We start from the raw sequence: 15,188 nt of genomic DNA, 5'->3' as shown, positions 1-15,188 counted from the left end.
GCATTATGCAAATATTTCCACATAGTGAGGTAGATATGTGGGGGCGTGTTAGAACGAGCCGTTTTAGGGGGGCGTGGCAGAGTCTTAACTTTGATAAAGAATATCTCTTTGGTTTTGAGACTTTAGTCTTTGCAACTTCAGGGATCTTATCTATGCACAATCAGCTTGTAACACTCCAAAGAGAAAGGAAAACTTGAAATCGCATCATATGACCCCTTTAACTAACATTAACATAGGTTATTAAATGTATTGTTCTACATTCGTTTGTATACCGCGCGCAAGGTTTACGTGCACAGTCCAAGTCTTCTTCTCTGTTTTTAGTGTATCGCTGTGGCAGAATTACAGCGCCACATTCTGGTCTGGCATGTATACTACATCGTTTTGTGTCGGTTTTGTGGTTTCGTGTAGACGCAGACGACCCCTTTAACTAACATTAACATAGGTTATTAAATGTATTGTTCTACATTCGTTTGTATACCGCGCGCAAGGTTTACGTGCACAGTCCAAGTCTTCTTCTCTGTTTTTAGTGTATCGCTGTGGCAGAATTACAGCGCCACATTCTGGTCTGGCATGTATACTACATCGTTTTGTGTCGGTTTTGTGGTTTCGTGTAGACGCAGATATTTCTTGAGACGAGGGGAAAGAAAGATCAGATAGGGAAAGCTCTGGCTTCGTGTGGATGTAGCCTAAGTTAACTTAAGTTGCACTGAAACAAAAACTGTGTCCATCTTCATTTCAGGCTGCAAAGCAACAAAATGTGATTATTTTAAAGGGGGTGATTCTTTTCTATACCCACTGTATCTACATGTGAGCCCCAAAGAATTTCTGCACAAGTACAGTATTTAGTTTCAAAATCAGTACATTTAGAAGTTTGTGAGTCATGTCAAAGACAGCTGACTAAAGATGCTATGCAACTCAGCATGTGTGTAACTAAAAATATGCCAAAAGAGTCTTATTCTTATCTTGCTAACTTGCATTGAAAATTGAATAAAAGTTAATTGAACAGCTTTCCTGTACAATAAAAGTGAATGGTGACCACAGCTGATTCAAAGCAAGCAAATACAAACTTCTAGGTCTGATCCTTAGACAAAGCTATCATGTGTCTTCAAAAGACTTGTAATATAGCACACAAGTTGAACAAACCTTTATTATCTAAATTTTATGGTGCGTTTTTGTCATTTTGGAGCTTCCCAGCCCCCATCCACTTTGTTGCTCCAAAATACTATCTTGTGTAAACATGTTAGCCATCATCATTTATGTTAGCCATCACATGTTATCCATCATCATTCCATTTAAGCCCATTTGTCTTTCAGTAACTACACATCTCTACATAATAGTATTGCACGTGTAAGTTAGGTATTTTTTAACCTTACAGTGAATGTAGTCAGATTCAAACGTTTATATATGGCATTATCAACAGAATGCTTAAGATCGCATGTTTATGTTTATGTGAATTATGTTTCAATTTTCTTTTGGATCAACCTCAATTTAATTAACATTTGCATAAAAGCTCTTCAGTTTGACTGCTAAAATTTATGTAAACATAGCAGGTGAAGTATTCAAATCCATTCAGTTTCAGGACGCTGCAACGAAGTGGGAAAATAAATGATGATCATAATGCTATTTCATGTGTTTTTGATGCTTTTGTCATACTCCTCAAGACTTTTTCCATTTAACTGGAATTTCCATCTATGAAGCCCTGGGTGCAACTATTTTCTTCAGCACAGACAGAAATGTGAATGAGAAGTCTTTATTTATAACCCGCTAACCTTGATTTTTCATCACTGAAAGGTAGCCAGAGATTAAACTGTGACAAGTCAACTGCCAAAACCATTCATTCTTTCCTTGGAAAAGTTCTGTAATCCTACTCTCCTTTTTTCAGTAAAAAAACAAACAGTGGCATTCAATTAACACCATACAGCAAAACAACAAAAAACTGAACAGGATAATCCCCTTGGCTAATTCCTCATCCCAAACATTAAAAAAGTGTATCATTCATGTACTTTTATGAAACAGTACAGGATATTTGTGACCTCCCTCAGAAGCCAGCCTTACTGAATCCTGGGCATATACAGTGGTGTGAAAAAGTGTTGGCCCCCTTCCTGATTTCTTATTTTTCTGCATGTTTGTCACACTTTAATGTTTCAGATCATCAAACAAATTTAAATATTAGTCAAAGATAACACAAGTAAACACAACATGCAGTTTTTAAATGAAGGTTTTTATTATTAAGGGAAAACAAACTCCAAAACTACATGGCCCTGTGTGAAGAAGTGTTTGCCCACCTGTTAAAACTGTGGTTTATCACATCTAAGTTCAATTTCTCTAGCCACACCCAGGCCTGATTACTGCCACACCTGTTCGCAATCAAGAAATATCTTAAATAGGACCTGCCTGACAAAGTGAAGTAGACTTAAAAGAGGTGGACAAAATCCAGTACAGTGCATCGAAAAATATGGAAGACAAAGTAGGTGTGGCATTTAGTATCCCAGAATTTAATGTCAGTCAGTAAAAAAATCACAGATAATTTGTCAATTTACACTGGTGAAACGGTTGCAATTGTACTGGCATTGCAATGGGTGGAGGAAAATAAGCCAATGCGGACACTCATATGTTCTGATTCAAGTTCATCTTTAATTACAATTAAAACATGTCATTCAGAGAGCAGAGCAGACATAATGATTGAGATTCTTCAAACAATATATAGGATCCAGATAATGGGAAGTTCTGTAGCTTTCTGTTGGGTACCAGCGCATGTGGGAGTAAAAGGAAATGAGTTAGCAGACGAATATGCAAAGGAAGCAACAAAGAAAGTAGACATAGATATGCAGATAAAGTATGGTAAGAGTGAAATGAAGTGTTTAATCAAGCAACATGTGAAGAATAGATGGCAGAAATATTGGGAAGAAGAAAGAACAGGGAGATGGTTTTATAGCATTCAAAGTATTGTTGGTAAGTACAGAGTAACAGGAAGAAATAGACATGAGGAAACTATAATCTCAAGGCTTAGATTTGGCCATACTGCTCTTAATAGCAGTTTGAAGAGAATGGGGAGACATGAAACTGGAAAATGTGAATATTGTAATATGGAGGAAACTGTAGAGCATGTTATAATGAAGTGTCCAAGATATGGAAAGGAAAGAAAGATACTGATTGATGTCCTCAAGGAAAATAAAGAAAAACTTAATTTGATGAACATTTTGGGGAATAAATCAGGGGATAAAAACTTTCCATTTTTAATGCGTTATTTAAAGGACACGGGATTATATAATAGAATTTAGTGAAGAGTACGGTCCTGATCCACACTCCTAATCAGTAGGTGGCGGTAATGCACCTAAAAGTTGTATGCCATCCGCCATTAAACACCAAGAAGAAGAAGACGATGACGTGATAAACATGCAAAAAAATAAGAAATCAGGAAGGGGGCCAACACTTTTTCACACCACTGTAAACATCCACTGCTTCTCATCATGGTATTTTGTAAATGCTCTTAACATTTTTAATCCTTTATATTTAGAGTGCAGCTTCTTACAGCAAACAAAAAGCCTGCCATTGAACTTCGCATTGACTTGTGCAAGATGTAGCAGAGATTGGTTGACACATTTACAGTTTTAATCATTCCATAAACCAAACTTCATGTTATTTCAAAGTCTGTATGTGCGGGTAATGCTATTTTATTTACTTTAATGTTTACATTTACAGTGATTGCGAGCTCTTATCTTACTTTTTACAATTTAGATGAGATCCCATTGTTTTGGTTTTGAAGTAAGTAGTGAAAAAAAAAACTATTTTGGTGGTAACTTTACTTTCTGGAACTACGGCCATAGAAAGTTAAACAAATCTCATGCCGTTTAATCCACGAACGGGTATTTAATGAACGATCGCCCGACAACAAATGCAACACCCACCTATGCGTTTGCCATTCTCGTATGCCACGATCTTGCACTGCTCTTGGTAAACTAACTCCTGGGATTTCGTCCTTTTGCGAAGCCTACGCACACAAGACATGACATGGCCGAGATTCCTCAAAGGGATCGACTGTAATCGGTTTAGTTTGTCTAGAAAAATAACATGAGGCGAGAAAACCATGACGTTTGCGAGTCTCTTTCTATGGGCGGGTTCTAAACCTGCAAAAACCATCCTGGATTGGGGTTTTGCGATTCACTTGCTCTAAGTATCTCAGGTTTTCGCATCTATAAGTCTGGCATGTTATGGAATGCACTGTGGTATTTAAATATATTGTGCCATAATAACAATATATGTAATATTTTTGCCTGTTGGTACCGTTTTCTCAGCCTGCTTAAATATAAAACCATTTTACGTCCTCCAGACAGAAGTTTCCGTGTAACATATAAATTTAGCCTGATGTCTACAAACGAGCCTTCTCTCTTGAGACATCTCGCTTATGGAAGAATCTTTGGTTGAACGAATCTTTTAAATGGAGGAATCGGTCTGATTTGACTCCTAGCTATTTAGTTTGCTGAAGTTCGGACCTGCTGAACAAAGCGCCCCATTCCCTGAACGAGTCAAGACTCGTAGCGGTACTAAATGAGACAAACTGAATGAACTGGATATCTGCACCTGCTCACCAACTGAAAAGGCGGCATGTCGTTCAATTCAGTTCTGCTTGCGAGTCAAACTCTTTAACAAAGAGAGAACGGTGGTGAAGAGTTATCCATTTGAGCTATTTCTGTATTCTTATAGCTTTATTAAAGTCATATCAAACATAAAATCTCTATAGAATCTAAGCAGATGTAATTTGAACAAATCAGTAAACGAATCTAAATGAATCGTTTAGGGAACCGATTCAAAGATACGAGTCACTTTGATGAATCACTAGTTCAAATGTAATTTGGCATAGGGGCGCCTTCTTCTGGTTGAATCCTCGCGTGACATTAGTTAACGTCATGCTGAACGTGGGTTGGTGCAAATTGAAGGTCCACGAAAAGAATATGTTATTCATACAATATATAAACAACGTTAACTCCAATAGTGTGCATTTGTTTGTAAGCCGCAATGCTCATAAACGACATGGTTTTATTGTGAACTCATGCATCTGTTTTACCCTGTATATTAAAGTTCTCAAATGTAAGACAAGTCAGCAAACTCCTGAAGTGATGGAAAATATTCTATGCTCTACATGTATTAGCAGTTCTGGGTGTGCAACAGTAAACAAGATGGTCATTACACGTCGCATGACAGAAAAGAACCTCGCGAAAGCAAAAACCAAGGTAAAATATTTAACAATCTGTTTCAAAGAAACTTGTTTTGTATAAAATCTGTGGTATTGTAACATTCAAATATTCACATTATGGTGTTCATATAGCCTTTATTTATGAATAGCCTGTTCTGTTGACACTTCAAATACTTTTTTTTTTACACTTCTCGCACGGAATAATTATGACATCGCTGCAAAACTTACCGATTCTGCCGACATTTCCATTGACTTCCATGATTCTTTCTGTTGTTTTATTTAGCGTTTGCTTTCAGTTGTAGTATATTTCAGTTGGAAAAAGACCTTTCGCGTCCCAAAGCCACTCAGAGCCGCTCAGATACTGACTGGGATGAGTAAAGCCCGTCCACTGACAGGAAAGTTCAGTGCGGTGTGTGTGTGGAACCCGCCTGTTACACTAGTGCAGTATCGAGAATTCGCCAACACCCACAACAACACCGGTCTTTCAAGTCTCTGGTCTCAATGATGCCCTGAAACATTTCATTTGTTTCCACCCATTATGAACGACTGAAGTTCAGGCTAATTCAGAAACGCGTCTGCTTTCTGAACGAGCTCTTGTCTATGATTAATTTCTTAAAGGGGCCCTATTATGCTTTTTCACATTTTCAGCTTTAGTTCGTCTGTAATGTTGCTGTTTGAGCATAAAAAAGATCTGCGAAGTTACAAAGCTCAAAGTCCAATTCAAAAGGAGATATTTTATTTAACAGAAATCACTTTTCAAAAACTACAACGAACGACTCGTTTGGACTACAACGCATATTTTCCGGGATTTGTGATATCACAAATATCTATGAATGGGACGAGACCTGGTTGAGCTGCACTGGAGAAGGCAACGAGTGTTAACGAGACACGCTAGCTTTCCCAAGACAGATTAATTTAGAGTGGTGACAATCATCCAGGTTTAAATCACGCTCAAATTCATTTGATTTTAACACAATATTTACACTGAAGCTCGCAGGCGGCTATGGTAAGAGGCATGACATTTCCCGACCAGGCGCCAAGTGCTGCCAATCACAACACACACTGGCCCAGCTAACCAATCACAGCACATTTCGTATTTCAGAAGGCGGGCTTTCATTTGATACAGGAACTATTCGAGCCATTCATGCCAGACTGAGGAGAGAGGTGTTGTAATAATGTAAAATATGTGAAAAATAATGTGTTTTTCGAACAACCTAGTATGAGAGCCTGTTCTAGTACAGCCCCAAAACAAAATCAAGACTTTGTAAAAGAGCATAATAGGACCCCTTTAAGAAATCCACTCTTGTCCTGTAATTCCACTCTTGAGTGTGTTGTTCAAAGACTGAAAATGAATAAAACCTAAATGTTGGCTAGAGTTGCCACTTAGATGTGTTTCATAAGCATTATCTTATAATTTAGGTGTAAAGAAATAAAAGTCAGTGTAGTCTTTGATTTACATTGTGTTTTCAGATTGGTAACATTCTTCATTTCACTGCCAGGAGATTAAATATCATCTATGGGGGCCTGTGAGACTTCATGCTACAGCTTGTTTTGTTTTTATGTTCCACTTCAGGATGGATTTATCTGAATGACTTTGTATAAATGAAAGGCTATTTATTTGTTTAGTGTTAGGCTAAATGTTACATATTAGTGATTTGTTGTGAGCGATTGTGTTGCATCGGCTGACATGATGGGACAAAATCGGAACACTTCCAATCAAACTGTCTACACAATACCCGAACAAGAGGGTGTGAAGTCCAATAGCATACAGCCTTTTTGCTTTATGATGATGGGGATTTTGAAAATCATCCTGCTTGGCGACTTTTAGCACACCCTTCAAAACCAAGCCATTCCGGATCTTCAGGTATGTAAAGGTGTGCATGTTATTTTTGGACTGGGTAACATGTTATGTCATTCATTTATGGCCATGTTGTATATGTATACCGTCACATGTGACTTACCACCACTATAATGTACAAAAATTCAGATGTTTTTGATTTTCTCCAAAACTAGACTGCAAAAATGCATTTTTCTTATACAAAAATCTTTTTCTCACGCACCACTTAATATGTAATAAAAAATATGAAAATTAATGTTGAGTAACATGTTGTAAGTAACAATATTTACAAATGAAACTAAAGATGTCTATTTAAGATGGCACAAAAACACTTTTCAAGAAAAAACACAAAATGTTTTGTTAAATGTTTATAATGCAAATCAACATACTTACAAAACAACAGATTTACTTCTTCTATAGTCTCCTATAAGACTGCATTTATTTGACCACAATAAAGTAAAAACAGTAATAATGTGAAATATTATGATTTAAAATAACTGTTTTTTTATTTTAATATATTTTTTAAAAAGCCATTTATTAATGTGTTATCGAAGCTGTATTTAATCTTTTGTAATATTTTTATAAATGTCTTTACTGTCACTTTTTATCAATTAAATGTGCAACTTGCTGTACAAAAGTATTCATTTCTTTAAAAAATTTTTTTACTGACTTCAAACAGTAGTGTACATTTTGTGGTTTAAAAGTCCATAAGTTTTAGTGGCAGTTTTAAATGTCTTTCTTGTTAAGATAATTTAAATAAATCGCTCTGGATACAGAGCTTTTCTTTTTTAGGAGTTTCCTCCATTTGCTGCTCACTGCAGAGCAAATGGGTGGAGCTAGATGTCCAGTGGGGAGGAGCTACACGGCCGTCCAGTGAGGAGGAGCTACAACGCGCAGAGGGCACCATTTGGAAAGATGGCGGACGGTGACGGTCACAGACAATTCGACGGAATGGCAGTATGTAAAAACTAAACTTTAAAGATAAACTGAACTTTGAGACATGTGTAAAATATTTCCTTAGACTTATCTCAGCATGAATGTTAATGTTAACATAAATATTTAGATATACATTTATTAGGGGTTGAATGGATCGTAGTTGATTTGTTATCCTTATGGACAGGCCCCATGGTTCGGCACCATGTGACCCTCGGATTAATTGCAAAATTTAAACATAATAGAGTGAAAGCTTATCTTTTGTACGTGTATATACACTCGATTTTAAACTGTTCTACCTCAAGAACAGGCAAAAGAGAATTCATTCGTTGTTCGCGCGCTTTTTTCTATGCGCACAGCCGCACACGCGTAGATGCGGTTCACAGCGCGCGAACACCAAACTAAACCCTTTTTCGCATCTCTTTGCTTTTGAACAGACACATACACATAAAATTATGACAAAATACGCATCTCCACATTCTCATAAACATAGTCGGTTATGTCGTAAGCGAACGTAAACAGCTGAGAAAGAAATTGGATGTGTATCATTATACTGGATCCGTCCATCATGTCTTAAAGGGGGCATAACACACACATTTTCACCCAATCTCATGTTTATCTTGAGTACCTATAGAGTAGTATGGCATCCTTCATATCTCCAAAAAGTCTTTAGTTTTATCATATTTATAAAAGAAAGATACAGTTTTACGATTCTCTCCGGGAAAAGCCGAGCTCCTGGAGGCGCACCGTGGGCGGAGCTAAAGAGTGACGAGCACTTGGGCACCGAATGCCAACAAAACAGACATTTGATGCCGTTTCACCTACCGTCTAGTTCTGAATCATGACCGGGATCTTTTATCACTGGGACCGCTCCATCTTTCAGTATCAAACCATGTGCTAATCCAGCTTCAAACTGGGCCTTGTTTATAAAACGTTCCTCAACACACTTGTGAAACTCCGTTGCTGCCCCGGAAAAACAAACTGTATCCACTGTTTATATAACGCTGGGTTCTTTAGGAAGCTGAACAAGTTTATCTTTCCCTTACAACCAAAAACACACTTCTTTGGATTGGAGACATTCTTCCCGAGCAAGTCCCGTGCAGCGTTGCCGCCGGATGAAGCGTGTTGATGGGCGCCATCTCGCTCTTGCCCTGGTCGATGTGTGCAGGGGTGCATTCTTCCAGGAGAAATGCCCATATAAGGAGTTCCTCCCACGTTTATGTCTTTAAGAGCCATGATCGAAAAAAACTCTCAGAAACCTGTACGAACCCGGAAGTAAGAGTGTTGGCACAGAAATACTCTGTCATACATCCAAATTGTTTTTTGAAACTTTGTCCACTGTTAGCATGAGAATCCAACTCTTTAACAATGTAAACAACTCTGAATGCATGAAACAGCATTGTACCCCCCCTCCCCCCTTAAAGGGGAAGCAGCCTATAAATACCTGCTACTGTCATTTAATTCTAATCAAACAACAAAACACAGCTTTGACAAAGATTCATCTATATTTAATTTATACAGTGAACACTATGCAGTGTTATTTTACACTTAATTATTATATTTCTTTACCTCAACACTACTGAACTTATTTGTATTTATTTGTGCTTGTAATTTGTGTATTTGTTTTACTGGCTGTTCACTTGTCTTTACTCATGTTTGAACTTTATTGGTTAGGTTAGTAGCTAGTTTTTGCTGTGGTATAGAAAAAATACTTAGCTTTAAGTTATAAATGGAAAGCAAAGCTACATTTAAATAAATTATTTTCTTGCTAATCCAAAACATGATCCGATCCGTGAGTCAGAAACCGTAAAAATGAACCGTGAGTTTTGTGATCCATTGAACCACTAATATTTATATATATATCTATAATTATTTATTTTTACTGATAGATGTTAATGGTGTGTGTTTGTTTAACCTGCACAGAAGCATCAGACAATACTGAATAAAGGACACGGTCCCCTTCTCTCTGTTGAGAGATGCACAATCTGCTGCAGAAAATATCACTGTGCCTACTGCAAACTGGTGTATAACCATTTAAATGAGCTACAAAATCATGTAGTAGATCATGTTCAAGTTGCAGTTCATCATAAAGGAATGTGCGTGAATTATTGTAAGTTTCTTATACAGTTCAATTATTGTATGGTCATGTTTTAAAGTTATGAATCCTTTTGTTTTTCACATGTTTTGGCCTTGGTCATTTCTCCCTAAACTTTGAAAATGAAAACATAATTTCATTTAACATTTCTTTGCATTGTGAAACCTTTAGAAAGTCTGAATCTCAAAGGTTCACATACTTCTGCACACAAGGATACTTCATGTATTAACTAAATAATCCAAAAATATTCAGACTATGTGTTTTCTGTTAATCACGTCATATTTTATCAGAAAATGTAGCGTAGATGAAGACAATAGAGTATGTCTAAAATATGCAAAAAACAGACTTCCAAAGGGGTTCGTAAACTCAGTTTAATTAAATCCTATTGTGTGAACTTAGCATAACTGTTTGGACAGAACAAAATCTTCACCCACACTGGTCCTATTGACTGGGAATCTGGTAATTCCAAGATGAATCTTTTTATGTTTGTGAGCAAGGCGCTTTACCCCAAAACCTCTACAGGGGCACTGCACTGTATAAAATATTGTAAACAAGACAGTTGATCAAAGTTATTCTTGCTACGTTTTAGATTATGTCATCGTAAATTGCAATCAGGACTGCAGACAAGCAGCACATTTTCACTGCTGCTACTGCACATCAACATTGATCAGAAGGGATGCTCTGATTAAACATCTAACAAGTTGCAAAGAAACGTCATTCAGACAGCCTCCACCCACAGCGCCAGCAGCAGCACCTCCAACAGCACCAACTCCATCAGCACCAAATCTATCTCCAGCAGCACCAACTCCAGCAGCACCACCTCCATCTCCAGTAGCACCACCTCCACCTCTAGCAGCACCAGCTCCAGAATTTACGGCAGCACCACCCCCAGCTCTATCCCCAGCAGCGCCACCTCCATTAGCACCAATTCCATTCCCGGCAGCACCACCTCCACATCCATCTCCAGCAGCTCCACCTCCATCTCCATCCCAAGCAGCACCACCTCCAGCTCTATCCCCAGCAGCTCCACCTCCATACCCAGCAGCACCATCGTCAGTAGGATTATGTGTCAGGCAGCAAGTCAGGGTGACTTGCATGCATTGTGGCATTCAAATAAATAAAAGGAACTTTTGCTGGTTCACATTGTAGCGAATCAGCTCATGGGGAAATATGAATAATTAATCATAACTAGTTATAATTAATTATAAATATTTAGATCCGCTGTAGATATTTACTTGACCTCTCAGGGTCAACTGTCTGTCAATTCTAAGAACGTTAATTTCCTGGTTAAGGGAAATAACTTTCTTACTGTACAATTCTACAAAGAGCTTGTAGCATGAATCTGCATGATTAAGTGACTCCAGTTATGAGCAAACAATGAACAACGTCAAGTGTGATACAAGTAAGGCTTTATTAACCACATAAACACTTAAACTAGTCTAACATACCCAAACACACACACACACACACACAGTTGGTATAGGAAAGGGTTAAAGCTTAACGCAGTAGAGAGAAGAGAAAATATTTGCATATTCAGCAGATCTACAGCCTGAAGGAGACATCAGATTCTTAGTTCAAACACACCTTTGTAAAAAGGTGCAAATGATACCTAATGTATCAATTAATAAGACTAAGTTTGAATACTTGCACGTCTCGTCTGTCTGAAAGAAAGGCTTGATGCAGTCTGAAGGTCCCAGTTGATCTTTGCTGAAGTTGGTTGATGAAAAAGAACCAGTTTGAGTCAGAGAATCTTGTTGAATAGAAAAGTCAATGCCAAAGCCTGGCACGTACTTAGGGGGTTGCAGAAGCGTTCTAGCTCATGTCTTCATCTTAGAATCTAACCGAACCACCGACTCTGGGCGGGTCACCGAAGTGTGGCCTTTAAAGTCTGCGAAGATTCACGCCTCTCAAGAGGGGCTTTTCCAATGAGAAAGACAGAAATTCCAAGCGGGAGGTGGCAATTGCTGGAGGGTTTTACGACCCTTTGTCTCTAAGCATGGTATTTTGCATATGTAATTTGCTTGGGTGTTGATGCACAAACTAATAAAGATTCTTAGAACACTAATATGTTGCATAGGTATAAACATACAATATACACTCTCAATTAGATCATCTGAATACGAATTAATAGAGACCAAACACGTTATATGTAAGGTTACATGAATGAGTGGTTCTATCATAAGCATGCATAAACTAATCTACAATACAACAGATAATATACAAGACAGCAATAATATACACAATGACCTCAAAGATATGTGTGTTCATTCAAAGAAAGGTTTTCCAATTAATTAATTAGAGAAGAGTCAATTTTTCACTGTGCGCTGTGGATTTCCTATGGAAATTGTAGTGAGAGGGGTGACTCTCAACATGCCATTAGGTCGTAAAATGTTTCTGGTGTCAGGGTTGCCATGGTAACCAGGGTCCTGGGCCCTGTTCACAGACAACTTGGCACCCAGTATGTTTATTGGGTGAGGGGTCTGTGAACGTTTTGTTAATCTAATGAATAACTGATTTGTTTAATCAAATGAAAAATTGTGTATTTGATTGGTCCAGACGCTACACATTAACAGAAAACACAGGCAAAAGGTAACCGAAATTTCAGCTAAACGGCACCTGTCATGCCAATGCATTGATGCCAAAAATGGCATCTCTGCTGTTAACAAATCATTCTTTAAGCCTTGCTCTCTTATACATGTTCAGAAAAAAACATGGGGTGCAAGCCAAAACATAATCTGTGAACTGAATGAATGCAAGACAAATTCTGAATTTGCAGTCAGGAGTAGAATTCTTCCTAATGAGTGCATGCATCTAAAGTCTTTGCTGTTCTGCCCACGAATGGACAATGCATCCATCATTATGGAGGTGCTTTCAGAAATGGTTGCTGCGAAGATATTTGGGGACACAAGTAAGCAAAGCTGCTTAAACCGCCAAAAAGCAGATGCTGATGTCAGTTGAGGTGACTGTTGGAGGGCCTCCTTCCAAAAAATTCTTATCAATATATGAGCCAAAGATATAACACCACAGCCGACTGGGCAGGCTAATAGCGGCATATGGTTCTAAAAAGAATTCCTGGCAATGCCCATATGCCAAAGCAAGACAGTCATGTCTCCATAAAACAGTGGCTAAATGGCATCTTTTTACAACTGACCGACATCTGTTCAGAACTACAGAGATTGATGCCAGGCTAGATCCAGTTGAGATTCATGATGACACACAAGTTCTTGAAATCAATGCAAGACCAGGTGGAGGTGAAGGGCCAGCATATCCTCCTGATGATGCAGGCCTCCAGAGGATGGTACAGTATTTACTGCAAAAAAAGGTCTACCTTCCCAACTCCCCCAGCATTTGATCACTGGCTCCAAATCTTTGCAAGATTTTGCAAGGCAATTGATGCCAAAAGAAACATCTTGTGTGGAGTTTGCAGGGCATCTAAGTGAGCCAGTGCTCATTACAGCACGCGCCAAGCTTGTGACATATATTGGTGTTGTTGAAGGTGAGACATGTCAAAAAATATCATTCATGTCAGCTTAGCCATAATGATTTAGCTAAAAACAAAGTAAAAGCAAAGTTAGGGTTGTACAGTAGGTGCACAGTGAATTTGCTATATAAAATATGATTGATATCAGTCAATAACACCTTATTCTACTTTTTCTTTTACTTTTTTTAGGCTTTTCTACATACTGCAGGGCATGTCCTGTCTGTGGGCTGATGTACCGTTATCAAGAATGGAGTGATGGAATTCACAATTTCAACGACCATATTCTAATCACTCTTCATTTGTGTTGTCACGAATCCGGTCTATAAACTTCCGTTCACTCACTACCAGCGGTCACCCGCTCTCCACATGGACTCTCACACTACACAGACTGTTACACATCACCCTGGACTACATTTCCCATGCTCCATTTCACTAATCACAAGCTCACCTGAAACCAATCATACACAGCTGCTACCAATAACACACACTATATAAATCAGTCTCACACCACCATTCAATGCAGAGTATTGTTTGCACATATCGCTCAGTTAGTGATAGCAACATTACGGAGCCCTTTTCCTAGTTTTGTATTTGTTCCTAATTCTAGTCTAGTCTTGCCTCATTGTGTTATTTGATTGCCTGGTTGCCTGATTTTCTGCCTGCCTTGGATTTCTATTGCCTTATCATTTGGACTCTGTTTGCCCCTTTACTGGACTATCGCCTGTTTGTGGATTACCCATTTGCCTTGCCCTCTGGATTACGTTCGCCGATCGAAGACCCTCGCCTGCTCTAGGAATACTCTTTGCCTTGCCTGTGATGTACCTGTGTTGTTGTCTGAACCTTGCCCGTTTTGTGACCACGCCTTTGTAATAAAGCCTTGCACATGGATACGCACGTCTCATTTTCTGATTACTCCGTAACATGTGTTTTGTACTACGTACATCACTTCAGGTAAGAAGCACATTTAAAGGGCACCTATTATGCCCCTTTTTACAAGATGTAATATAAGTCTCAGGTGTTCCCAGAATGTGTCTGTGAAGTTTCAGCTCAAAATACTCCACAGATCATTTATATCATTTTGAAAATGCCTATTTTGAGTGGAAGCAGAAATGCACTGTTTTCGTGCCTGTATCTTTAAATGCAAATGAGCTGCTGCTCCCAGCCCCCTTTTCCAGAATAGGGCTGTGCTAGTACAGCTCATACCTCAAATACTCTGCCAAAAAAACATCTGTTTGGTTTTGATTATCATTAGGGGTGGCACAATACTATTTTTTCAAAACCGATACCAATCCGATACCAGTGCAGGTTTTTGTTTTTTTTAATCGGTGAAGAATTTCTATACCTCAGTGTGTGTTGACCTGATCATCACTCTTTTGTGTTACACACAATCTGCTAAATATAGACAACTTCATTATAAAGAAAAATAACAAATGAAAAAATATATGATCAAAATCTATGAGAAAAATACTATTATAAACTAGGTTAATGGATAATTCAGCAGTAACTCTAGAAAAAAAATTTGTTCACAATTTTATAAAATCTAAACATTTAGAGAAAAAACATTATTTAAAAAAAATTATGTAAATACTTGTAATCTGGTAAAATGTTACACATTGCTCTTTGTGTTGTTGTAAAATGAAAATAGTAA

At 38.1% G+C, this 15,188-nt stretch overlaps 1 protein-coding gene across 2 annotated transcripts in view; it reads right to left on the bottom strand.

Annotated features, from left to right (window-relative positions):
• LOC107584946 (1-phosphatidylinositol 4,5-bisphosphate phosphodiesterase delta-1-like) overlaps positions 1-5,635 on the bottom strand; it is a 30,817-nt gene extending 25,182 nt beyond the window's left edge. Inside the window, exon 1 of one of the 2 annotated variants that reach the window (XM_016271727.1) lies at positions 5,423-5,635. In XM_016271727.1, the coding sequence (XP_016127213.1) occupies positions 5,423-5,453 (31 nt within the window). In that variant the 5' untranslated portion in view covers positions 5,454-5,635. Of the gene's footprint in view, positions 1-3,908; positions 4,069-5,422 lie in introns of those variants that run through there. The other variant, XM_016271726.1, reaches the window with a different exon arrangement.
• Positions 5,636-15,188: the final 9,553 nt, after the last annotated feature.

The sequence above is a fragment of the Sinocyclocheilus grahami genome, unplaced genomic scaffold (genome assembly GCF_001515645.1).
Source record: "Sinocyclocheilus grahami isolate Dianchi unplaced genomic scaffold, SAMN03320097.WGS_v1.1 scaffold65.1, whole genome shotgun sequence".
NCBI classification, from domain to species: Eukaryota; Metazoa; Chordata; class Actinopteri; order Cypriniformes; family Cyprinidae; genus Sinocyclocheilus; species Sinocyclocheilus grahami.
Note: the sequence above shows the minus strand (reverse complement) of the source record. Positions and strands in the feature narration are given on the sequence as shown.